The sequence below is a fragment of the Chiloscyllium plagiosum genome, unplaced genomic scaffold, assembly GCF_037043375.1.
Source record: "Chiloscyllium plagiosum isolate Xiang-an unplaced genomic scaffold, Cpla_swu_hap1 HiC_scaffold_2, whole genome shotgun sequence".
In the NCBI taxonomy this organism is placed as follows: Eukaryota; Metazoa; Chordata; class Chondrichthyes; order Orectolobiformes; family Hemiscylliidae; genus Chiloscyllium; species Chiloscyllium plagiosum.
In genome coordinates this window covers 123,792,291-123,819,647 of record NW_028270140.1, presented here as the reverse complement: position 1 = coordinate 123,819,647, position 27,357 = coordinate 123,792,291, and the positions used below count along the sequence as shown (strand labels likewise).

Below are 27,357 nucleotides of genomic sequence, written 5' to 3'. Positions count from 1 at the left end.
AATATCTTAGGTTCTGAAATTACCAGTGACATTGTCACTACATCACTGCCTTTGTTATAAGGGGATTGAAGTAGAATGAGGTTTTTGTTTTTGCAATTTTACAAAGCTTTAGTGAGACCACACCTGGAGTACAATGTCTAGGATTATTCTGTTTACCCAAGAAAGAACAGATATATTTAAACAAGTTGCCGTGACATACCTTTGGAGTAGCTGAGATTTGAACCCAGACTTTCTGGTCCATATGTAGGTTCCCTACCACTGTACCACTAGAGCACTCCCAAGAAAGAACGTTGCCTTAAAGCACAGGTTCAGCAAATGGATTTCTGGGATAAGAGGGCAACCATTCAACCAAGAGCACAATGGCCAATACTCTTTGATATTGAGAAGAATAGAAGGTAATTTCACGAATCTATAAAATTCTCAGAAGGCTTGGTCCTGCAATAGTTGAGAAGTTGTTTCTTTTTTAAAACCTGGGAAATTTGGGACAAAGTGTCATAATCTTAAGATAGAAGGTTGCTCATTTTGGACTAGAGATGAGGAAACCTTTTTGTACTGTTCAGAATTCACTATCCCAAAGGCCTGTGGATACTCAATCAGTGAATAGTTTCAAGAGGGTGTTGGGCAGAACCTGTGGTTAATAAATGTGTAAAATAAGCTACCATGAAGGGCAGTTGGAATGAATAATATAAAGTTGAGCAAAATAGATCTTTTAATCCCAACAGTTACAGAGCTGATAGTTAAATTTCAGTGGTGGCGAAACTTCTAGAAACAATTATTCGTGTTAGAATTAATAATCACATGGAAACAGGTGGACTGATTAGGAAAGATCGGCATGGATTTCTAAATATGTTTATGAACTTGCTGGATTCTTTTTTAAGGCGATAACAGAAAGAGTCAATGAGCATAATGCTATTAACGTGGATTTCCAGAAGGCGTTTAAACAGTGCCACACAACAGACTTAAGGAAAATTATAGATTGTCGGATAAAAGCAACATGGGTTCAAAATTAGCTGCTGATAGAAAACCGAGTAATAATTTATAGATTTTTTTGGGCTGGAGGAAGTTGGGACTGTTCTGTTTGAATAGGAGGCTAAGAGGAGATTTAATAGTGTCTAAAATCATGAACGAGCCAGACAACGTAATTCGAGACAAGTTGTTCCTGCTCAGAAAAGGAAATAAAAAGGCATAGATTTAAAATGATGGGAGGGGAAAAAACTTTTCCACACAGCAAGTAGTTAAGGTATGGAATGCACTGCCTGGAAATATGATGGAAGCAGACTCAATTGAAGCATTCAGGAGGGCACTGGATGATTATTTGAACTGAAAGGGTGTGCAATAGTATGGGGAAAAGCACTCAACAATAGAACCAGTAAGGCACGATGGGTCAAATGGCCTCCATCTGTGCCGTAACAATTCTGTGATTCCATACATCAAAATAAATGACCTATAAAAATAAAGGCTACTTTGACAGTTTCTTTTCTGTTTTTCATACTTTCAATGTCTGCTGCATTTATTTTACTCAGTGCATCCTCTGTATTTAACTTTAATTAAAGCGTGAAAGAAGATTTTGTTTAACCCCTTCAGCTGGGAGTCATCTTGCAAAAGAGAGAGACACCAACATTAAAGGAAACAGGAGGGAGCAGCAGGAAACAGGCTCATCTATTTTGTGCCCTGTTAAGAATTAGGTATCTCTTGAAGAACATGTTTTAAATTCAGACACACTTTGACTACACAGTGTGAACAAACAATTGCATTGGAGGTGGCTGGAAACTCCATGCACTGTCATTGAGTTGAGGTTAATAGTTTTGCTTCAATCTTGTCTCTGGATTATTTTAGGATTATGCAGGAAATGCATCAGAAAAATGGGCCATCTGATCCAATCCATTTATGCTGTAGTTTATGCTCCATTCAAGATTCTCCCAGCTTCCTTCATCTAATCTATCATCATAACACACTTTTCTTTCTCCCTCATATATTTGTCTCGCTTCCCCGTAAATTAATCTATTCTACTGACTTTAGCCACTCCCTGTATTTGTGAATTCTACAGTTTCATCACACTTTGGGTAAAGAATTTTCTTCTAAATTTCCTATTGTATTTTTCTTTGTTGATTAACTTGTATTTTTAAAAAAACATGAACGAGGAGCAAGAGTGGGCCATTTTGGTGTTTTGAACTGGGTATGGCTTTGGATAAGATCGTATGATGTTAATGCCATATTCCTGTCTAACCCTGATTAAAACTTTTTATTTCCTTATTGGTCAAGAAATAATCTACTACTTCATTAAAATGTTCAATGACCCTGTCTTCACCACTCTCTGGAGAAGAAGTCCATGGATTCACTATGTTGAGAGAAAAAGATTCTCCCTATCTCAATCTTAACTGGAAGGCCCACTTATTTTTAAATTGTGTCTTTGCTTCTAGTCTCTCCCTCAAAGGGAAACATCTCTTCAATATCCAACCTGTCAAATACCCTCAGGCTCATACATCTTTGAATAGGATCACACCTAATTCTGCTAAACTCCAATGGATATATCTCGAGGCAGGCCACCTTCTCCTCATAAAGTAACCTTATTTCATCAGGCAAGGATGCCTGGAGGCATGGTACATTGGGGAAACCGAGCAAAGGCTACGACAACGAATGAATGGGCAGCGCACAACAATCAACAGACAGGAGGGTTCCCTCCCAGTTGGGGAACACTTCAGTGGTCCAGGACATTTAGCCTCGGACCTTCGGGTGACCATCCTCCAAGGTGGACTTCGGGACAGGCAGCAGAGAAAAGTGGCCGAGCAGAGGCTGATAGCTAAGTTCGGTACCCATAGGGAGGGCCTCAACCGGGACCTTGGGTTCATGTCACATTAAAGGTGATCACCATTCCACTCCACATACATAGAGATATTCCTACACACACACACACACACACTCACACACTCACACACTCACACACACTCACATACACACGGACACAGGTACACACAGAAGCGCACACAGACACCCACACACACCCTTATAGACACACAGACTCCCACACATGCACCCCCTCACAGACTTAAGACACTCACTACACACACACACTTTCTCACACTCACAACCCCCACCCCAGACAGACAGACACACACATAGACAGACAAAGACCCACATGCACACATATATTTTATGTGGTGAATTTGTACTTGCAGAGTTACATTGCACTTTGCTCAAAAACTGCATACATTCATGTAGAACTCTGAGCTCAAAAGCTGCATGAATCTATGTAAAACTCTGTTATCTCACTTTTTAGATTAGAATCAATCTAAACATCAGGTCATAGACAGAGAACACAGGGGGCTAACACCTTCAACATATTGTCTAGCTATCACCATTGTTAACAGCTAACCCGAGAATGCAACTTTAGAAAAAAGGGTTTTGTGATCTACACATAAAAGAAGTGAAACTATCACTGTATTCTAACAGATGAAAGGCTTAACAGACAATCAATTTTTCAATGTATAATTTCAGTTACATCACACTGCAAATTTTTGCTATAAATTCTGTGTTACGATCGAGCCCTCCACAATCACCTGATGAAGGAGCGTCGCTCCGAAAGCTAGTGTGCTTCCAATTAAACCTGTTGGACTATAACCTGGTGTTGTGTGATTTTTAACTTTGTACACCCCAGTCCAACACCAGCATCTGCAAATCATTATTTCATCCCAGGTATCAGTCAAATTGATTGATGTGTTAATATTGATATCTTCTAGTTCTGCTTTTCACCATAAGTATCATTATCTTAGTATCCACTCTATAAAATGTTCCAAATTTATAAAGACCTCTTACATCACCCCTCAGCTTTCTCTTTCTAAGAGCAAAGAAATGCAGCCTGTTGATCCTTGTCTTGATTTGTATATCCTCACATTTCTGGTATCATCCTTGTACAGATTCTCTGGAGATAAGTAAAATGGTCAATAGAAATTAGGCACTTTACAGTTTCAAAAAATGTTGAGTGGGAGATCACTAAATTAACAACTTGTTTTATTATCCATTAACTTGGTGCCTCTCCTCAGAAACTGAGAGTTCAAATTGATATGTGATGACACACTGAGAAAGTGAGGGCTGCAGGTGCTGGAGATTAGAGTCAAGAGTGTGGTGCTGGAAAAGCACAGCAGGTCAGGCAGCATCTGAGGAGCAAGAGTTTCGGATATAAGGGGCTTCCTGATGAGGGGCTTATGTCCGAAATGTCGACTCTCCTGCTCCTCTGATGCTGCTGGCCTGCTGTGCTTTTCCAGCACTGCATTCTCAACTCTAATCTCCAACATCTGCAGTCCTCACTTTCTCCATGTGGTGATACACAAGTGAAAGTTTTAAAATATCCCTTCTGTTGCGGTATATGAGTAGCTGTGTTTTGTAATGACCTAGGAATATGTGAACCTTGTTCCACTGAGGTTGACTGTGTTGTAAATAACCTGCTTGGATCCATAGTGTGAGCTTGTTTCTGAATAAGTTTAGCATAGATGCTTGCTTGGGTAAACTGTTAGGCATCCGTTGATTTTGTAATTTGCTTTTAACTGATTTGTAACAATAATGTAAAACATGACTAATTCTGTTGTGAAATTAACTATAAACTTTGCCTTGTGGCAAAATTGGTAATGCATCTGAAAGTACATGATTGACTTAATAGCAAATTAAACTCTATTTTCCTTTCAGTTTGAAAAATTCTTATTTAATTTTGGGAATAAAGTCAGTGAATTACTTCAATGAAGACCGTGCAGTAGTTTTGAGGCACCACCTTGCAAATGTGATATTAAACTAAAGCTTTGGTTATCGCCTTGCATTGATACAAGAGAACTGTTCTCACAAATTTTAAGCAGAATAGTGGAGTTCACCACCAGTATCCTGACCAATATTTATGTCTCAACCAATATCATTAAACAGTGGCCAAGATCAGATTTGTTTAAATCGCAGTTCTTCGCTAGTAGAGTTTCTTTCTCTCATAAATATTTTCCCTTCACATCCCATAAATTGTGAATGAATAGCTTGAAGATTTAACAGTTTTTTTTTAAAAGCATTTGCTTGTCCAGGAAGTTTTAAAGTAAACTTCATTTGTCTTTCTTCCAGTGAAGGATATCCCTCACCCAGAACTGAATTGCTTCACAACATTGATCCGTTGTTTGTTGATAATTCTCCATGTAAGTGTAACATTCTGATATTTACTGTTCTTGCTATAATTCAGTGTGCAGTGCCCTTAGCTGTGAGGGACTTTACACGGGCTAATAATTTCCTGCCAAGGTGAACTTTAGACTGCATATTTGTGCCATCGCTAAGATGGCCTATTTCTATCTCTGCGATATTGTCCAACTTCATCCCATCTTTGCTCAGCTGCTACATAAACCTTACATTGTGCCTTTTTCACCTCTAGGCATGGCTATTCCCATACACTCCTGGTTGGTCCATATTCTATCCTTAGTAAGCTTGAAGTCATCCAAAACTCTGCTGCTGTGTCCTAAGTCACACCGAGTCTGTTCACCTGTCACTTGATGCTCATTGACTCAAGGTCACGTGATAAGTGATTTCCGAATTCTCATCCTTATTTAAGTTCTTTTTTTCCCATGGCCTTTGCACTCCCTATCTCAGTTCAGTAATTTTCTGCACCCGCCAAGAAATCTAGCTCATCTAATTCTGGCCTCTTGAGCATCCCCAGTTTGAAATTCTGCGCCATTGGTGACTATGTTTAGGCTTTGCACTTCAGAATTTCCTTTTCTGCCTCACATTCCTCTGTTAAAACTCTCCTTAAAATGAAGGGTTTTGGTCAAACAAGGAATGTTTAGTCTGTCCTTCTACAGTTTATGGCTTTTACAACATCAGATTTGTGTCACCAAATTGAATCACTTATGGTTATTAACCTCATTCACTACGTGGTCTTCGTATGTTTCCTACATTGTGGCTTTCCAGTTCCCTATCTCAAACCTTCACTTTGATTCTACAATGTGTATTTTTGGTTTGAAATAACTACTTTATAAGATGTTTGGGGTTTACACACTAGGACAATGTTGACCTCAAACTTTGCTAAATGTAGCCAATTTTATTCATGTTGAGAATTTCAACTTTGCCTTGATTTGTACCTGTTTACCCTAAAACTCTGAGGAAAATGGTCCGGTTTCCCACTTGTAGCATGTTACATTGATGATGTATGAGTACAGTCATGCTCCATCCATATATTGAGGACAATAGGGGAATGTTTACACATCTGATTGCTTCCTATCAGATGCTCTAAGCTTGTCAAAATAAGTCCGGCTCTCAAACAGAGGGAATAGTATGAATTGAAAGTCTCTTTGGGATCTTTAGATGCAAGTCATTGGGTACATCTAAACTCACCCATTCAGGACAAACATAATGTAATTGTTTTAAGGTTATTCTTTGCTATTAGAATAAATAAATTTAATAGAATATCCTGGCAAATTCCAGATTTAAATTACACCACTGAATCTATTCCATTACTATGGAATTGGAAAGTTAGGAAGTATTAACTTGCAAGTAGTATCCCAAGTGAACCCTTTTCTTGTATACTTTTTTTAAACTCAGACACCAGAGACACTTTTTTTTTTAAAGATTTAAAGGGCAGGAGATTTAAATACCTTGGCACCTTAATAGTAACAAAGATACGCACCTTTTGCAAGCATTCACATCTACTGTTTTAAAATGTGGAGTTCACAAACTGCAGGAAAAAGCTCTTGCAGCAGTGAAAATGGGATCAGCTTGAACTCAGTGCATCTAAGATAAAGCATGCTTTTGGATGATGTTAGGTGGACAATTGAGAATAATTGTTTGGTAATATGCAATTGAAAATTGCTGAGAAAAAATCAATTTTGTTGAAGCTTTACATCTTGCACCCATCCATGATTACAAATTAGGGTGAATTTACAATTACACTACATGAGGAGAAAGATTATTAGCCAGCAAATGGACCCTGCTTGGTAATCGCATTATCATGGAAAGCGCAGCCATTAATGCTGATTGACAGTTAACTGCCAGATTTTGTTTTAATTTTAAAGCAGACAGATTAACTCTGGTCAGGGCATTACCCTGAGCAATGACCCAGTGAATACTTGTCATTAATTTTATTGAGTTGAAACAGTTACAGAGCATGTACATGTTCTTTGTGTTTGCAAAGAACAGAAAGTTTAATATAAGCCGTGGCTGTTAACTTGGGAGTCTTAGTTTAGGATTCTAGTGAGGTAAACAGGCAGGTTCAATCAGCATTAATCAGTGCACTTTGTGACAACACGTCTATCAATGTGTGTCCATTTGCCAGCGAATCAGCACTCTTCATGTGCAGTGGAAATGTCGGTTTTCACCTTGAATTTGTATACTCATTAAATGTCCTGATTAATGCAGGACAGAGCTTCAACAAAATATGTAAAACAGCAAAACAATTGAGAAGCAGGTCATATATAGAAGGTTCAGAAAATAAATTAGAAAGTAAATAAGAGAAGCAAAGAGTGAGGATGAGTAGAAACTGGCAGTCAATATATGGGGAATTCCAAGATCATCTACAGGCATGTAAATAGTACAGCTGTGGTGAGTGGAGGACTGGACCTGATTAAAAGGATTAAAAAGAGCATTTACTCATGGAGTCAATGAATAGATTGCTTCTACCTTTGCCAAAAAATGATGATGTTTCCCAGGTTATGGTGAAAGTGGAAAAACTTCAGAAACATTTGAGAGCACCTTATAGATCCCACTTGGGAACAGGCAATTTTGGATTTGGTGATCTGTATTGAGACAGACTTGATTAGGAGGCTTTAGGTAGAGGAATCCCTAGGTATCGGTGACCATAATACGGTAGAATTCACCCCGCAGTTGGAGAGAGAAAGGGTGGAATCAAATGTAACTATGTCACAATTGAGTAAAAGTAACTACAAAGATATATGGGAGGAGCTGGCTAGAATTGATTGGAAGAGGAGCCTAGCAGAGAAGAAGGTGGGAGTAACAGTGGCTGGGGTTTCTGGAGTTAATTTGGGAGGCACAGCAGAAATTCATCCTAAGGAAGAAAAAGCAGAGTGGGAGAGGACGAAGCAACTGTGGCTGACGAGGGAAATCTGAGACAGCATAAAAGCAAAAGAAAAAGTATACCACGTGATAAAGATTAGTGGGAAGCCAAAGGGTTAGGAAGCCTTTAAAAACAGCAGAGGATAACTACAAAAGGAATAAGAGAGATAAGATGAAATATGAAGATAAGCTGGTTAGAAATATAAAAGATTGCAAGAGGTTTTTCTAGATATCTAAAAGGTAAGAGTGAGGTAAGAGTGGATATTGGACTACTGGAAAATGAGGCTGGAAAATTGGTTATGAGAACTAAGGAGGAAGACGCTGGGGAAGCTGAGGGCCAGAGTATGGATAAATCACCCAGATCAGATGGATTACACCATAGGGTTCTGGAGAAGATAGCTGAGGAGATTGTAGAGGAATTGGTGTTGATCTTTCAGGAATCACTAGAGGGTCCCAGAAGACTAGAAAATAGTTAATGTAACGTCCCTGATTAAGAAGAGAAGGAAACTGAGGACAGGGAACTATAGGCTGGTCAATCATTGATAAGATTTTAGTGTCCACTATAAGGATAAGGTAGCAGGGTACTTGGAAGTGCATGGTAAAATAGGCCCGAGTAAGCATGGTTTCATCAAGGGGAGGTCATACCTGACTCACCTTTAGAATTCTTTGAAGCACTAATGAGCTAGTTAGACAAAGGAGAGCCAGTGGATGTAACTTAATTGGATTTCCAGAGGTCTTTGACAAGGCGCCGCATATGAGACTGCTAAATAAGATAAGAGCCCATGATGTTAGAGGCAAGGTACTAGAGGATTGGCCAACTAACAAAAGGCAGAGTTTGGATAAAGAGATCTTTTTTCAGGATAGCAGGCAGTAACTAGTCAAGTTCTGCAGGGGTCCATGTTGAGACTCCAATTATTCATTAATGATCTGGATGAACGAACTGAGGGCATTGTTGCTAAGTTTGCAGATGATACAAAGATAGATGGCAGGGCACGTAGTGTTAAGGTCGAGAGGCTGCAGAAGGACTTGAACAGGTTAGGAGAGTGGTCAAAGAAGTGGCAGATGGAATACAATGTGAGGTCATGTACTTTGGTCGGAAGAATAGAGGCATAGGCTGTTTTCTAAATGGGGAAAAGCTTCGAAAAACTGAGGCACAAACTGACTTAGGAGTCTTAGTTCAGGATCCTAGTGAGGTAAACAGGCAGGTTAATTTGGCAGTCAGGGAAGCAAGTGCAATGTGAGCATTCATTTTGAGAGGATTAGAATACAAGAGCAGAGATGTACTGCTGAGGCTGTATTGTGTAATATTGTAATATTGCAATACCTGAGCTATTTTGGGCCCTGTATCTAAGGAAGGATGTTCTGGCCTTAGAGGGGGTCCAGAGGAGGTTGCAAGAATGATCCCAGGGATGAAGGGCTTGTCATATAAGGAGTGGTTGAGGACTCTGGCTGTGTATTCTGTGGAGTTTAGAAGGATGAGAGGGCATCTCATTGAAAGTTACAGAAGACTGAGAGGCCTGGATAGAGTGGATATGGAGAAGATGTTTCCATTTGTAGGAGTGACTAGGTCCCAAGGACACGGCCTCTGTTAAGGGACAATCCTTTTTAGAGCTGAAACGAGGAGGCATTTCTTCAGTCAGAGGTTAGTGAATCTGTGAAACTCGTTGTTGCAGAAGACTGTAGAAGCCAAGTCACTGAGTGTATTTGGGACACAGATATAGGTTTTCGATTTGTAAGGGGATCAAGGATTACCAGGAAAGGCAGGAGAATTGGATACATATCCGCCTTGATCGAATGGTGGAGCAGACTCAATGGGCCAAATGATCTAATTTTGCTCCTATATAGACAATAGACAATAGGTGCAGGAGTAGGCCATTCAGCCCTTCGAGCCTGCACCGCCATATCTTATGGAAACTTGAAGAGTTTAAAATTGATAAGGCAAAGGTAATGAACAGGTTGTCTATACTTAATGTTGAAAAAGCATCAAGAACAGATTTAATATGTCTGAGTACTCAAGGTCATGAGAGTGAAAGTTACAGAAGCTCTGGCCAAAATTGTCTGATCTTCATTAAACTTGTTGGTGCCAGAAGGTTGGAGAATTGTAAATGTTCCAGCCTCATTCAAAAGGATATAAAGATAATCAGACCAATCAGTAATTTAAACTCTGTGATGGGAAAGCTTATAGAAATGATAATTTCAACAAAATTAATCGTCACTTGGGTAATTATAGTTAATAAGGAGCGCCAGCATAGATTTAAGGGCAATTCAGGTTAAACTAAGTTAGAGAGGATGGATGAGGCTAGTATTGTTGATGTGGTGCTCACAGAATTACAAAAGGCATTTGATAAAATGCTGGGTAGTGAACATATAAGCAGTATTATAGTTCATGGTAGATACAGCACAGAAGCAACATTCTAATGAACTTAGCTCAGTGGGAACAAAGTAGCAATGTTTTCCAGACTGGGGAAAGATTTATAGAGGAAATCCCCAGAAGTTTGTGTTAGTTTCTTGCTCATCCTGATGTATATTAATGGGCTGGGCCTTGGTGCACAGGGCTCAATTTCAAAAATTGTAAATGATTTCAAATTTAGAAGTATTGGTATAAAACTTGAAAATGATGTGTACTGTGCCATAAAATGGGTGAAAAAATACAGAGAAATGAGAAGTTTTTCAATTTGGTGAAAGATTACAGAAACAATATAACTTTTAAGGGTACAATTTTAAAAGGGATGGTGTCAGTTGGAAATCTTGTTGCAGGGTGGTAGTGTCCCCTCGGTAAGTGGGTGCAGTTTTAAGTCCCACCTGCTCCAGAGATGTATCGTAACACAATCTGAACAGGGTGATTTAAAGTATCTGCAATTTTAAGGCAGGGATGCAGAAACGGAGGGGCCTGGCTGTCTGTGTATGAGCCATTGAAGTGACGGTACAGTTTGAAAGTGCAGTAAAAAATGTATGATTGTGTTCTGACCAATCTGTGTTTCTGTAATTCTTCTGAATTTGAGATGTGTGAAGTTCTGAACTATGCGGAGTAGAAAAGCAGCAGCTTGTTATGGCAGCTGTAAGCTGTCTAGACAGCAAGCAGGTGCTTCTCTTTTCCTCCAAAGACAATCCCTCTCCCTGGGCAGAGATAAGAGGTTTGTCTTTATTCAATTCCTAATTTGTATTTACTTAACTCTTAGTTAGCTGTAGGCGTCTGATGACTGACCTCACCATATCTCCCCTAGAATGGGCAGTGCTACTTTTTTTGATCATTACATAGTGGCTGTTGCTGGAAAATGTACATCAATGGACATTACTAAGACAGGGATCAACTCTCCTCATGTTGTTATGTAGCATAGCATGAAGTCAGGAGGCTTGTGATCCCAAACAATACCATGTTTATGTTATAATCTCAGAAGAGATCAGCAACTTTTCTTCAAAGTAGGCAGAATGTGAGGTCCAGGCTGTACGAAGAGAATAAAGCCACACAATTCCAATTTTGAACAAACAGCAATAACTTTGCATTACTGTTTTAAGTTTGTATTGTAATATATATATATATATATATATATATATATATGCAACTTGTATTCTAACGTTCCAAATTTAGCATGAGGCAAATATGGGTTCAAATGCACTTGTCAAACACCCCATAAAACACATCAAATAGGAAATGCAGTTGTGACAGATCCCAGAGATGTCTCAGTAGCCACCCCTGTACTCCCCCACCTTCTCTCAGTCCCATATCTGCAAACATTGGTGACACTCTGAGCCATCCAATCATATCACAGCTTTACAACACTTTCCACTTTTCTGTTTCAAAGTCTTAGCCTCAGAGTTTGCTTAAAACCCACTCCACCACAGATTTCCTCAACAGCTGCTCCCCCTCGAGTTATTTCCTGGCATACACTTCCCTAGATTCCGGATCGTACCCTCTAACACTAACTCCTATCTGCACATCTGCAGCTTTTCATGGACACCTAGCTTGAAGTAGTACTTCTCGTACGTTTTTTTTTCCCTGAGTACTAATCTTGCTGAACTGCGGAAGCAAAAAATGCTTATGGACCTTTTAAACTACTTCTCAGCAGTACAACCAATAGCACTTGCCCTGATGGACCCCACTTCTGGCTCTTGCTCACAGTAGGTTGAATTTTATCAGAAGTCAATACTGCCAGTTCTGGTGAGTCTTATGAACGGTTTCTCTGTCTGAGACCAAGCAACATTTTTCACACTAACTTTGCAAACTTTCGTCGCTGCGTGATTACACCCAATTTGCCCCGCTCTACTAACCCTGCGTGGCCTCTGTGCTGCCTCCTCACTCACTCACTGAGGACACTTCACTACCATTCCCCGACCTGTACCAGCACTAACAGCCGTGCCAGCCCCATTCGTGTCACTCACTCCCTCCCTATGTCTCATCCGAGAAGAAAAAAAGCTCACAATAGAGCACAAAGAGCCAAGGTGGGCTACCTGAAATTCAACTCCTCTTTTTCCCCCTATGAGGATATCAGTGCCCAAGTTCCTGAACTGACATCGAAGGCTGCTATTGACTTATTGTGTCAGACCCCAAGACTGAAGGAGGTCTCCCTTGACTTGATTGAGGACTATACCCTGTAGACTTTGAGAGATGCCCTTCTAGTGGATGCAAGTGCAATGTGTTTGCCATGTAAGCTGCTGGCATACGGTGTGGATATTACATAGAGATACACTGTGCAGTACTGAGGCGCCCCCTTGATCGATGACTTCTACCAACCTTGATCAGCTGCCTGGTTTTGTGGCTGCGCTAAAAGGCAGTCGAGATTGAAATACTCTGAGTCACTGAGCGTTGGCAAAGGGGACCAGCACAAAAAGACAGGACAAGACATGGCACAAACAAGGCAAAGATCTTATGAGCATCTGTGTCCAAAACGTGCATGCCAGCAGCCCTGAGATGCACCCTGGTCAAATCCTTGGGATGGGTATTTGTCCTTAAGTGCAAAATGTCTTTGAAGCAGCATTACAATGATAGGTGGCAATGCACTCCAGATGTGGCATTGAAGTGAAGAACCATATTGGACGTGGGTCAGAGATGTGCCCTTAGGGTGCGGTAAACCTGTTAATGTCAATTTCCGTGGATGGGGGATGCAGGTGGTTGTTGGATGTTAGTGACAGCTGTCTGCTATGGAGAGCTGGAGGAGGCAGTGGAGCGCTGGAGTTGCCAGATTATCACACCCAACTTTCGGGAATTGTCACCGTTGAGTTTCTATCAGGCAGCTGGAAGAATGAGGGGAGATTAACCTAAGTAATGTTAACCTAAAGCATGTAAATTGGCCAGTTACCACTCACTAGTCAGAATCTTGTTTTGCCTTTCATTACTTAGGTTAGAAACTGGGATTTACTTCTCTCAATTATGAGAAGCTCCTCACGACCCATCTCACACGGTTTTCCCAAGTGTCTCCTGATGCCCGAGTTGTTCAGGAAGATTCTGCCCATTCTCCCTCTCCCTCCCTCCCATCCCTCCTCTCCCTCTCTCTCATTAACTCTGTTACCCTTGTGCTGGTCTTTAGTGGCCCTTGAATGTTTTTAGTAACCCCTTGAAACAAGCCCCACCGTTATTGCTAGGCAGAATTGAACTTAACAACCTACCAGCCAAATGTAACACCTCCTTGTAACTGTCTGTTCACTTCCATAATTCTCAGATTGCTGACTCTTAAAACAGGATGAAATGGGTATAATAAAAAATGGCACTAATCACTCTACATTCTTGGGAGAAATCTTCACAATAGTACAATCAACTTGATAATACAAGTTCTCATAAACCCCAAACAAATAGCTGATATGAGTAGGATTTAAACATTGTAGCATGAACACTGTTCAATATCAATAATTTCTTGCGCTCTGTCTCTAATCTCTGGAAAAGACATCAACAGTTATGCATTTTTTCATAATCTTCATGTGGTCAATCAAATGCAGTGAAGGTGCAAAGTTTTCCTGAGTAACATCTTGACCAGCTTGTACTTCCATTTTCTGCCCTTGGTTTTCAACATTTCTGGCATGACTGAAAAGCAATACCCTGATGACCTTCTTTTCTTCACACATGCAAGTATTTTTGTCACGTTATATGATACAAAAGACATTTCCATATGTTTTTCAATTTCATATGTTTTTCACCTCCATTTAAAAAAATAGATTTCTTCTTACTTCTCTCCTCTGATGATAAAAATATTCTTTCACTGGGTCTTGAGTGTGATGAAACTATGGCTTTAAGAGGTATATTTTGTCCTTTTTTTTGTGAAGAAATGGTGAGATAGAGGTAACGAGCAGTTCGCTCAAAGCCAACAAAGTAACCAGCTTGTGAGGCCTTGAGTTTTTTTCTTAAAGTTAGAACGCTAGAAGCAGCCTGAATAGGTGGGGTAATGCTCCACCGAACCAGAATTTTAGTTTTAGCTTTCTGCAGTTGCTCAGGTCTTGAAGCCGGATGTGAAAGCTCTTATTTCTCTCTGTTGCAGCTAAAAGCTGGGGTTCTCTTCCTGTTGCTAGAATTGCACATGAGATGATCTATTTTCCTGAACTTTCTTTTGCCAAGGGATATTTATGAGATGTTACTGTATTGAACAGTTAGTGAGTAGTTAATATATATTCTTTTGTTAAGCATTTTGATAGTGTTACAGTTAAGCCAATTTTCTTCTATTTTTATTTTGTCTGTATTTTAACTGTAGTATAAAAATAATGTATGTTTTGTCTAAAGTTGAGTAGTTTGACCAATCAAATTGCATCTGGAATGCAAAGCCTTACACCTACCTTTCACATCAAAAAAAGTAAAGGTCTAGCTAGATTCTTAATATATTTTGAGGGGGTTTGGTCTGGTCCCATTATATAAGTTTACTGTGGAGAGCAGGTATATCTGACAACCCACTTCATAATCATCTTCCTCAATTTTGTTGTTTCAGGTGAATAAAGCTTTAAGAATAGAATTGTGCTGTCTTTGCTAGAATCATTCTCTAGTTTATCTGACCATTTTGCACACTAAATTTGTTCCTACTGAAAAGTAGAGTGTTCAGTTCCACTTTATACAGTTTTTTTCCCCAAATATTTTTTACCCTCGTCCTTTCTAATTCATTTTCAAATTTGATGATGTTTTCATTCACCTTAACAACTGGCTAATTGTCTTTCAGAGTCATCTGCAGATTTTGGCACAAGTTTAGAATCTCTACATTGACCTTCTGTTTATTTCAGAATTTTTATTTCATGGTTACTGATAGCTGCTCAGATACTCTCTACCATCAGTTCCTCAGTCTGTTCTGTAAAACTTTCCATGGCTTCTTTCAAAATATGAGATACGCAGTACAGAAGAGCAGATCCATCTTTCATGTTCTCCACACTGTGTACCAGAGTTCAAAGCTTCAATTGCTGTTTTCAAGAAAACATTCCTGCAGTTCATCAGTCTGGGTTTTGAATGCTGCATTCAAACAACTGTTCTGATTCATCAGCAATTCCTTCTATTGTTAAAGACATTTTTCACAATATGCCTATTACTTGAAGTTCATCAAGCCTTACCTGAAGGTGTATCTTGGTTGAATTTATTTCTTAAGTTTATCATTTAGACCTTTCAGGCTCTCATTCAAAATGTTTTATCTTCGATGATCTGTGCTCGTGTTGTCACAGTTTGTGTTTTGCATTAGCAACTTCTCAGTCAGAGTCGAAAAGTGTGGTGCTGGAAAAGCACAGCAGGTCAGGCAGCATCTGAGGAGCAGGAGAGTTTATGTTTTGGGCATACGCTCTTCATCAGGAATGTGTAGGGGGAAGGGGGGTGCAAGTTGGTTCTGTACACTGATTAGTTTTCCTTTAGCAGAGCCTAGTTCCTGATGCCATCATTGACATTCTTTACTAATCTTTCCTTGTCCGGATTTAGTCCTTTGTCCACTTCATTCTATCTACCTGCAAACTCGGTTTCTCATGCCTCCACTGGCTCCCTTGAACCTATCAGAGATGCAAAGAATTTCAAACCTGTCAAATGCTGCCTGCTATATAATCCACCCATTCAAAATGTAAACTTGCAACTATTCACACAGTAACAATTCTGTTTACTAAGTCCCTTCTTAAAGGAGCAGGTTAATAAATCTCAAAATGACCTTTTAATACTTTCTTTCATCAAACTATCTGAAACACAAACTGTATCATCAGCTATTATTCGTGACTAATATGCTCAAAATATTAATTTATTTGTATTGTTGCAGTAAAGGAGCACTTTTCCCTTAGAGACAAAACTTCAATAACCTCCAGTAACCTGACTAACTGATAGTATTCAATGAAGAATTCCCTTGATTATTCACAGCCTCATTCTAGCTTTAGAGGCAACACGGTTCACATGTGCCATTGTTATTGTTTTAAAACTATTTCTTTATTAGTGTTCCTTAGGTATTTCTATTATTCCCATCAGTTTACTACACTGCAGCCAACAATTTGTTTTTATATTCCTTTTTTATGGTAATGAAGGCATACTGGTTTCCTAATATCACTCTTATTCTCCGTGTTATCAGTTCTATTGAGCGAACTAGTTTACTTAGTCATATTTGCAAAGCTTTTATTTGGTCAGTTCATACCTTCTAATTATTTCCTGTCTTTGACCTTCTCTTTCCCTTTCCTTTTCGCTTTCCTCCACTGCCAACTTCTCTGTCTGAAGTTCAAGTCCGAAGATTCACTTTGCTCTTTCAATTTAATTTATGCATTTCTGTTTCCAGCACACGGCTGTTTCTGCAATCAAGCCTGCTCAGGCTTTGTTCCACCTGGGTTAAACTATTCTTCACATCTCACAGACTGTACTACTACCTTGACTACATCTGCTTTCTTAGCCTTGGCTCTTATCTCCGACTTTTTGTGCTTCATGCACAAGGATACCCAGGTCCCTCTGCACAGCAGCATACTACATTTTTTCACCACTTAAATAATAGTCCGTTTTATTGTTATTCCCACCAAAATGGATGACCTCACATTTTCCAATAATGTACTCCATCTGACAGACCCTTGCCCACTCACTTAACCTTATCTATATCCCCCTGCAGACTTTGTGTCCTCTGCACACTTTGCTGTACCATTCATCTTGTATCAAATTCTGCAAATGATGCTACTACATTTGGTCCTCAACTCTAAATCATCTATGTAAGTTGTACACAATTGCAGTCCCAACACTGATCCCTGAAGCACATCATTGGCCACTGATCGCCAACCAGAAAAAAAAACCTTTATCCCACTCTTTACTTTCTGTTAGTTAAGAAAGGGTGAGAACTGATGTACTGGCATCGGAAGGGGTGCAGAGGGGGTTCACTAGGATTGATTCTAGAATGGAGAGGGTTGGCTTATGAAGAGGGACTGAGTAGACTGGGACTATACTCATTGGAATTTAGAAGAGTGAGGAGAGCTCTTAAAGAAACACCTAAAATTATGAAAGAAATAAATGAGATAGAAGCAGGGAGGTTGTTTCTACTGGTGGGTGAAACTAGAACAATGGGGTATAGCCTCAAAATAAGAGAGAGCAGATTTAGGACTGAGCTGAGGAGGAACTTCTTCACCCAAAGCGTTGTGAATCTGGAATTCACTGCCCAGTGAAGCAGTTGAGGCTACTTTGTTGAATCCACGTAAAAAATCAGCCATGCTCTTATTAAATGGTGGAGCAGGCTCAACGGGCCAGATGACCTACTCCTGCTCTTATTTCTTATGTTCTCAAGTGAGGAGACCAAAACCGTACACAGTACAGATAAGTGATGGTAATGCTATTGAGTGTCAAGGGTGATGGTTCAATTATCTCTTATTGTAGTTGCCTGGCATTCATGTAGCACCTTTCAAAGAACAATACAGCACAAGAACAGGTCTTCAGTCCACCAAGCCTGCACCGATTCCTTATTTAGACCACTACTTATTGTGCATACACAGTTTGTATCCCTGTTTGTCTCCCATTAATGTGTCTATCAAGGTACGCCTTAAATGTTGCCAACATGCCTACTTCCACTACCTCCACTGACAGTGCTTTCCAGGCACCCACCACCCTCTGGGTGAAAGATTTCCCCCACACTTCTCCCCTAAACTTTCCCCCTCTCACCTTGAACGCGTGCCCTCTTGAAGTTGGCCTTTCAACCCTGGGAAATAGCCTCTGACTATCCACTCTATCTATGCCTCTCATAATTTTGTAGATCTCTGTCAGGTTGCCCCCTCAGCCTCCATCTTTCCAGTGAAAACAACCTGAGTTTACCCAACCTCTCCTCACAACTAAAACCCTCCAGATAAGGCAATGTGCTAGTAAATCTTCTTTATACCCTCTCCAAAGCAACCACATCCTTCTGGTAGTGTGGCGACCAGAATTGCATGGAATATTCCAAATGTGGCCTAACTAAAGTTTTATAAAGCTGTACCATAACTTGCCAAGTTTTACATTTGATGCCCCAGCCAATGAAGGCAAGCATGCTATAGCCTTGTTGATCACCTTATCCACCTGTGTTGCACTTTCAGGGGTCTGTGGATCTGTACACCCAGGTCCTTCTGTGAGTGCTCTGAAGGATTCTGCCATTTATTGTATAATTCAAACCTGAATTTGATTTTCAAAATTATCATTTTTCAACACACGCCTGGATAATGTCCAGATCTTGCTGTATTTAGTCATCGACTACTTCAGTATCTGAAGAGTCATTAATGGTGCTGAACATCATACAATCATCAGCAAGCCAGCCTATTTCTGACCTTATGATGGAGGGAAGGTCACTGTTGTACTTTATCTGGGACAGACAAATTCTCACCTCATTCAAGTTGGCTATCTCGTCCAATTGATTAGAAAATCAAAAGAACTGCGGATGCTGTAAATCAGAAACGAAAACAGAAGTTGCTGGAAAAGCTCAGAAGGTCTGGCAGCATCTGTGATGAGAAATAAAAGTTAACGTTTCAGGTCCGGTGACCCTCCATGTCCTGAGGAAGAGTCACCGGACCTGAAATGTTAACTCTGATTTCTTGTCACAGACGCTGTCAAACCTCCTGAGATTTTCTGGAAACTGCTGTTTTTGTTACCCAAGTGATTGTTTTTTGTATTTTCTCATAGCCAACCTAAAATCAGCAAAGATTCATCAATAATCATATAAATAGTCATCTTCATTTGTTCTGCCCTTGGTATCCTGTATATACTTGTTAACTTCCTGGTTTTGCACTTGTCCTAATTCACCTCTTCCCTCTTAATATCAAAAGGTAAAGTATAGTTAGACAGCATTCCCACAAGGAAATAAACTGAGAAATTTAACCTGTCCAATAAGATGTATATGAAGGTCACACTGATGTGCTGAATTGCCTTCTCTTTTGAGTTGAGGATCACATCAATAAGAGCAACTAGATGTAATTCATTGACTCCTATTCTGTGCACAGTGTTATTCGAATGAGTTTCAATTTTTCAGTAGACCCCTGCTTCCTGTATACAAAAGCCATGATGTGGAGGAGCCAGTGTTGGACTAGGGTAGGCAAAGTTTAAAAATCTTCGAGGAGAAAGTGAGGTCTGCAGATGCTGGAGATCAAAGTTGAAACTTTATTGCTGGAACAGCACAGCAGGTCAGGCAGCATCTAGGGAACAGGAGATTCGACGTTTCGGGCACAGGCCCTTCTTCATTCCTGAAGAAGGGCCTGTGCCCGAAACGTCGAATCTCCTGTTCCCTAGATGCTGCCTGACCTGCTGTGCTGTTCCAGCAATAAAGTTTCAAAGTTTAAAAATCACACAACATCAGGTTATAGTCCAACTGGTTTAGGAAGCACTAGCTTTCAGAGCACTACTCCTTCATCAAGTAATTGTGATCAGGCAGCTACCTGATGAAGTGCTTCCAAATAAACCTGTTCAACTATAACCTGGTGTTCTGTGATTTTTTTAACCTTCATCAGGTAGCTGTGGAGCAGTGCCATAAGACACAAAATTTATAGCAGAAGATTTCAGTGTCACGCAATTGAAATGATATGTTGAACATACCTAGATTGCTGTTAAAAATATCTTTCATCTTTCAGAATGGGTTGCAGGTTTCAGTTCATTGATATGTAAATCCCAGAACTCTTTCAAGTAGCCTTCTCAAGGTAACTTAAGATTTTATATAAAAAAAAGTGCAATGCATTAAAGATGTGAAGTTAGAGGCTGTTTGTATCCCAATTTTGAGTCAGACTGGTTCTATTTCCAAAGTGGAATTTATAAAATATTACATGGATTGACTGCCTGCAGACTGTGCTTTTTTGAGCAAAATAGAATATATCTCAAATATAACTCTGCAAATAAAATTCACCCCATAGACTTAGGTGAGTGTGCGTGTATGTGTGAGAGAGGGTGAGCACATGAAAGAGAGCGAGAGATACAGACAGACTCTAACCCCACACCTTTAATGCATTGTCTGAGCTGATGAAGGAGCAACACTCTGAAAGCCAGTGCTTCCAAATAAACCTGTTGGACTATACCTGGTGTTGTGTGATTTTTAACTTTGCATACAAAAGGGTGGATTTTCCAACTTCCCTGCAGTGTGTGTGTGTACCTGTATAATATGGAACTTATTTGTAGTTGGGCAATTTCAGTTATTTGCTGACACTATTATCCCAACAGAATGTGGATGATTTGAGTTTTACCCTGTGAAATGGGGCTGTATGTGCCTAGGAGTGATTTAAAGAATGCACATAATTTGTTTAGTACTTTATATTTGTACTTCTCTGAAATCATGTTACTTCTTTTGAGGGACGTAATCACTTTGCTCATGAATTCTGCTCACTATTGTTTCAGGAGTCTCTCTTTATATTGACGCTGTAGATTTGTTAAATAGACTTTATTTGCTGAGTAAATAGATTTTGTTTTCTGTAAGATAGACTGTTTACTGAGTATTCTACCCTGCTGCCAACTCACTCGCTGACTGGTTACAGTGGAATCACATGCATTCCCTCTCCTGTATATCTGTCTAATTGCAAAAATCTGGGTGGGAAACTTTTCTTGATAGTTAAGACATAAAAACAGGGTATGTTGAGGTGTCAGTCTTGACTCCGTGTTACTTTTTCTTTATCAAACACATTTAAGGAATATTTGACTAAGAGCAGATGAATATTGTCTACAAAATTATAAGACTTATCATCCCACAATGGCAGCTGCTTCATATGACTCTTGGGCCACAATGATGTAAATCAGTCCTCACTGTCCTCTGCAGTGCCGTTCAATGCAGTGCCGAGCAATTCAGGATCGCCTTCGAAAAAGAGTCTTGCTACTGACAGCCCATTCCCCATCCATCCCCAAAAGAATAAAGAAAAAGAGCAGCAGATGTTGACATAGAGCTTGCTGTGCAGGTATAGCACCAATGGCTTCAGGAAACATAAATCCCCCTCAATCATCCTAAATTATACGTTTACAATTTCCAGCACTGCTGATGTTCATTTTTAAATGTTGTACATATTGTGTTTAAAATCAATAAATGTGACTTAAAATAATTGAAAAAAGTTATAAATCTTGCAAACTTTAAATTAATGCCAAATCTGTTGCAGGAGAGAAATCTAATTTGCCCGAGTTGGGATAGAGAATATTTGTGCTTTAGCAGCTCTTTCTATAATGGGACCCCAATGCATTTCAGCATAACTCTCATTTTTGGTTAGGAAATGTTAAAGTATGGAATGTACATGAACTAGATGAGTGCAGTTCTCATGAATAGTCAAAGCCCAATATAAACAACAGTGTTGGTCAAAGTGCTTCTGAGCTGGACCACCCTTCAGTATTCGATATAGATTTTAACTTGATAGCAAAGTCTCCAAAACAGTAGATTGGAGCGGATCTGTTACAAGCACATTTACACAATAATATCTCATCAGGAAGGAATGGTTAAAAAGAATGAAGATGGAAATTGAGGCTAGGTTGCTCAATGATAACCTAGGAGTAAGGGACTAAATCATCTTTCAAAACGACAATTTGAATGTTGACAAATTTGAATCTCTGGACCTGGGTTTCAATATAGAATATAAATCAGGAGTATAAAGTTATCCTGGTAATGTTGATCAAAAACTACCATCGATTGTTATAAAAACTCATTTGGTTCTGTTCTGAACAAGGGTCAATGGACATGAAACATTAACTCTGCTTTCTCTCCAGGTACTGCCAGGCCTGCTGAGTTTCTCCAGCAGTTCCTGTTTTTGTTTTGGTTCACTAATGCCTTTTTTAGGTATGGTAATCTGTCATCCTTACCTGGACTGCTCTAGGCATGACTCTGGACTCATGGAAATGTTGACTCTTAATTGCCCTTTGAAATGACCCAACAAGCCACTCAGTTCAAGAACAATTAGGGATAGGCAATAAATGCTGATTTTTCCAGCAGAGCCCACATTCCATAAAAAAATAAAGAAAATAAAAGTAAGAAATAGTTGTCCAAATCAAATCTATTAGAAATTGCCATTCATGTGCAACTGGAGAAAAATCAAAATATATAAAAGTGTCCTGAGACTTAGAATCATAGAATCGTATTGTATGGAAAAGACCCTTTTGTCCATCAAGTCTGTACTGTCAAGATTGCACCAAATTTACATTGCCCCACTTTCCCACACTAGGCCCATTGTCTTCAATGTTATGACACTGCAAGTACTTTTTACTTTTAAAGGTTAAGGTTACTCACCTCAATGACCCTCCCAGGCAGTGCATTACAAACCCCCGCAATCACAGAACCATAGAAATGATACAGCTCAGAAAGGGGCCATTCAGCCCATCTTGTCCATGCCAATCCAAAAGACACCAAGATGCCCGTTCTAATCCCATCTCCTGAATATGGTAGTAGCCCTCCAGCTTATAGCATATGACATGCAGATCCAGGCATTTTTAAGAGTTGTTAGGATTTTTGAGCTCTCTGCCAAGGGAAGCTAGTTCTCCGGTCTATTCTATTCCTACCCCCTTCAACAATTATGTCATCCCTCAACCTTCTGTGTTCCAAGAAAACAGCCCCAATCTTTCTTCATAGCCACAACTCTCCCGTCTTGCTAAAATTCAAGTAAATCTTCCCTGTGCTCTCTCCAGAGTAATTATGTCTTTCTATAATGTGGTGACCAGAACACTACACAATATTCCAATTGTGGCCCAATGTCTTATACAGTTTCATCATTGCATCTCTACTTTTGTATTCAACACCTCTGCATAAAGGACACCATTCCATATGCCTTCATGACAACTTTATTCACCCGTACAGCTCCCTTTTAGGGGCTAGCACACCAAGACCTCTCACTTCATCTTCTTCTCTGTATATTCCTTTTATTTGTGTATTCCCTTTTACAGTTTGACCTCCCTAATTGCATTACCTCACACTTATCTGATTTGAACTTCATCTGTCACTTTCCTGCCAACTCCTCCAACCCATCTATGTCATTTTGGAGCTTACAGCTATCATCTACACTATCCACTACACACAGACAATTTTTGTCTGCAAATTTTCCAATGATGTCCCCCACATTCAAGTCCAAATTATTAATGTATAAAACAAACAGCAGGGGTCCTAACACTGAGCCCTGTGGAACACTATTTGAAACAGTTTTCCATTCTCAAGGGCAGCAGTCAGCCATTACCATTTGTTTACTGTTACTAAGCCAACTTTGGATCCATTCAACACGTTACCCTGTATCCCATGGCTTTTTTTTTATCGACCCATTCTGCCATGTGGGACCTTGTCAGATGCCTTACTAAAGTCCTCTGGGTGAAAAATCTTTTCCTCAAAACCCCTCTAAGACTTCCTGTCTTACACCTTAAAAGTGTGCTCCCTTGTTATTGATCCGGTTGAGTAAGAGTAACAGCTGCTTTCTTAGAGTCATAGAGATGTACAGCATGGAAACAGACCTTTTGGTCCAACCCGTCCATGCCGACCAGATATCCCAACCCAATCTAGTCCCACCTGCCAGCACTTCGCCCATATTCCTCCAAACCCTTTCTATTCATATACCCATCCAAATGCCTCTTAAATGTTGCAGCTGTACCAGCCTCCACCACTTCCTCTGGCAGCTCATTCCATACACGTACCACCCTCTGTGGAAAAAGTTGCCCCATAGGTCTCTTTTATATCTTTCCCCTCTCACCCTAAACCTATGCCCTCCAGTTCTGGACTCCCTGACCCCAGGGAAAAGACTTTGCCTATTAACCCTATCCCTGCCCCTCATAATTTTGTAAACCTCTACAAAGTCACCCCCTCAGCCTCCGACGTTCCAGGGAAAACAGCCCCAGCCTGTTCAGCCTCTCCCTATAGCTCAAATCCTCCACCCCGGCAACATCCTTGTAAATCTTTTCTGAACCCTTTCAAGTTTCACAACATCTTTCCGATAGGAAGGAGACCAGAATTGCACGCAATATTCCAACAGTAGCCTAACCAATGTCCTGCACAGCCGCAACCTGACCTCCCAACTCCTGTACTCAATAGTCTGACCAATAAAGGAAAGCATACCAAAGCCGCCTTCACTATCCTATCTACCTGTGACTCCACTTTCAAGGAGCTATGAACCTGCGCTCCAAGGTCTCTTTGTTCAACAAACTCCCTAGGGCCTTTCCATTAAGTGTATAAGTCCTGCTAAGATTTGCTTTCCCAAAATGCAGCACCTCGCATTTATCTGAATTAAACTCCATCTGCCATTTCTCAGCCCATTGGCCCATCTGGTCCAGATCCTGTTGTAATCTGAGGTCCACTACACCTCCAATTTTGGTGTCATCTGCAAACTCACTAACTGTACCTCTTATGCTTGAATAACTTAACAAAAGCGCTATATGACTTCCTGCTGTTTATATTTCTGAGGTACTAGTGATTAAGAATTGGAATACTAACCATTTTGATTCCTAACCGATGGGTTATTTCGAGTGCAGAAAATTTTCCAGACTAATTTTTTTTTTTCAACTTTTGAGGTTTTCCTTGTTTCATCCAAAATTACTGTGGTTGCAGAAATGATTCCATATATTTCTGTAGCAGTACTCCAGCACGTGATTTGTATTACATTTTTCCAGATGTTATTAGAGCTGAGATACATTTTAAGAAAAAGTCCAATACCAAAAGGGAGTAGAAAGAAAGAGCAAACAGAATGAAATTTATATCATAGCTGATCACATCTTTGGGGTATCCTAAACGGTTTCCAGTCAATTAATTAGAGTTTCAAAGTTTTGTCTTTACATTTAAAGGAGATTTATGGATTAGGCAGCATAATGGTTAAAATGTAACTGAAATGTAAAATCTGGTGCTTTTTCACTGACTGGTTGATTTCTTGCTGATTTCTATGTAGTTCCACACTGTCACATCTGTAAATGTACAGTAGAGAATGAAACTTCAGAGTTTAAGAAGGTTAGATGGTATTGAATGCCACAAGTTCAAAATACAAATTTCTATTTTGTGTAACCTTCTGTAAAATACATTATTTTGTAGTTTACAAATGCTATTTGCAGATGCCCATTTAGTAATATTATGACACTAAATCTATAACTTAAAAGAAATTAACTTTTCTCCACTCTCTGTCCTTGTGGTAAGCACATAGAAGATTGGTAAAGACAGCAACTTATTATCCAGTCTTGCTAATGTCATGGTGTGACCTATCAGTGGAATGTCCAAGTGACAGTACATTAGTAATGATTGTTCCTTCCGCCCCTTCATGTTCTACTGATTTTGTTTTTGGCGAGTAGTATGTAGCTCCCACTGAGTTTAAGTTTACTGCCAGGCTGTTTTAGATCATTAAACTTTAAACTGAACAAATGCTACTGTGCTGTACAACAGTACACTGCTAGTATATTTTCAAAAGTAGGGTGACAATCTAGTCTGAGAGAATTGTGGCAGGTCTGACGAGATGCTTTGATCTGAAGGCGACACGTGGAGATGTACATCTGGCAGAAATACTTTGTTTATGTTTGCTGCTCACATTCCTATTGTCATTCCCTTGGAAAACCTGCAGCAGCACTTCATCAATGTTCCTTGCCCTCAGTACTGCCTTTTTGTGTCTTGGAACATGAACTATGTTCTTACTGTGGAAGTGTTTAGCTGCAGAGTTAATCGTAGCTTTCTGAGTCTGGGTTTTGGGGGCACGCATTAATTGTTGGAAGTATGGACTGTATCTTTGCTTCCTTGTGCCATAGCCTCCCACATGAATTAAGTCTCAGTAACTTCAAGGGCTAAATTCATGATGTCTTCATACTGTCACTGTTTCTTCATTTGTGGTTGTACTCTGAAGGATATAATAATGGTGGGGGAGGGGAGAAGCATAAGTGTCTGTAAGCTGCTGTAGAGAGCTACAACGTTATTTGATTTAATAACCTTGCTGTAAAATACCTTTGGTTATTTACTTTTCTTAAGACGCTATGTGACTGCAAGTAAGAAGGTTAACTACTTGCCAATAGATCAAACCGATAGCTGAGCCACTTGTATGGAGACATAGCCCAAGGGTTAATATTGCCCAGGCCACATGCTGGCAATATTGTAAAGGTTTTACTGTTGAACCTGTTCCTACTACATTGTCCACCTGACTTGTAGAGTTAAAATTGGGAAGTCCATCCCCAGGGGGCGATGTCCTAGTGATATTATTACCAGACTATTAATTCGGACAATAGAAAATGTTCTCAGGTTTAAATCTCAACATGGCAGATTGTGAAATTTGAATTCAATGAAAATGATCTGGAATTAAGAGTTTGAAGATGACCATGAAACAATTGTCGATTATCAGAAAACCTTCTCTCATTCATGAATGTCCTTTTTAAGGAAGGAAGTCTGTTGCCTCAACTGGTCTGGTCTACATGTGACTCCAGACCCACAGCATTGGGTGACTATTAACTGTCTTTTGGGCAATTAGGGTTGGGCATTAAATGCTGGCTGAGCCATTGATGCCTACATTCTATGAATGAATAAAAATAAAAGTTCAGTTATTGTTCAAGGTTTTTTAGCTATGGAGCTTCACAGTTAAACATGATCTGATATTAACCTGACATCCATATGAATATTTTACAGCTTGTGTCATTGGGCAGCGATAAGACATACAGGAATTAAAGCAAAATACTGCTGGAGTGACTTTGGAGTGCAAGTTCATAGGTCCTTGAAAGTAGAGTCACAGGTAGATAGGATAGTGTTATTAAATCAAATAATTTTGTAGCTCTCTATAGCAGCTAACAGACACTTTATTGGTCAGACTATTGAGTACAGGAGTTGGGAGGTCATGTTGCGGCTGTACAGGACATTGGTTAGGCCACTGCTGGAATAATGCCTGCAATTCTGGTCTCCTTCCTATCAGAAAGATGTTGTGAAACTTGAAAGGGTTTAAAAAAGATGTACAAGGACGTTGCCAGGGTTGGACAATTTGAGCTAAAGGGAGAGGTTGAATAGGCTCGGGCTGTTTTCCCTGGAGTGTCGGGGGTGA

General features: G+C 39.8%; 1 protein-coding gene across 2 annotated transcripts in view; it reads left to right on the top strand.

The window, feature by feature from the left end:
- The window catches only part of arsb (arylsulfatase B), an 80,375-nt gene that overhangs the window by 44,176 nt on the left and 8,842 nt on the right, over window positions 1–27,357 (top strand). For both annotated transcript variants that reach the window (XM_043706943.2, XM_043706933.2), the window contains exon 6: window positions 5,092–5,162. In XM_043706943.2, the coding sequence (XP_043562878.2) occupies window positions 5,092–5,162 (71 nt within the window). The remainder of the gene's footprint in view (window positions 1–5,091; window positions 5,163–27,357) is intronic.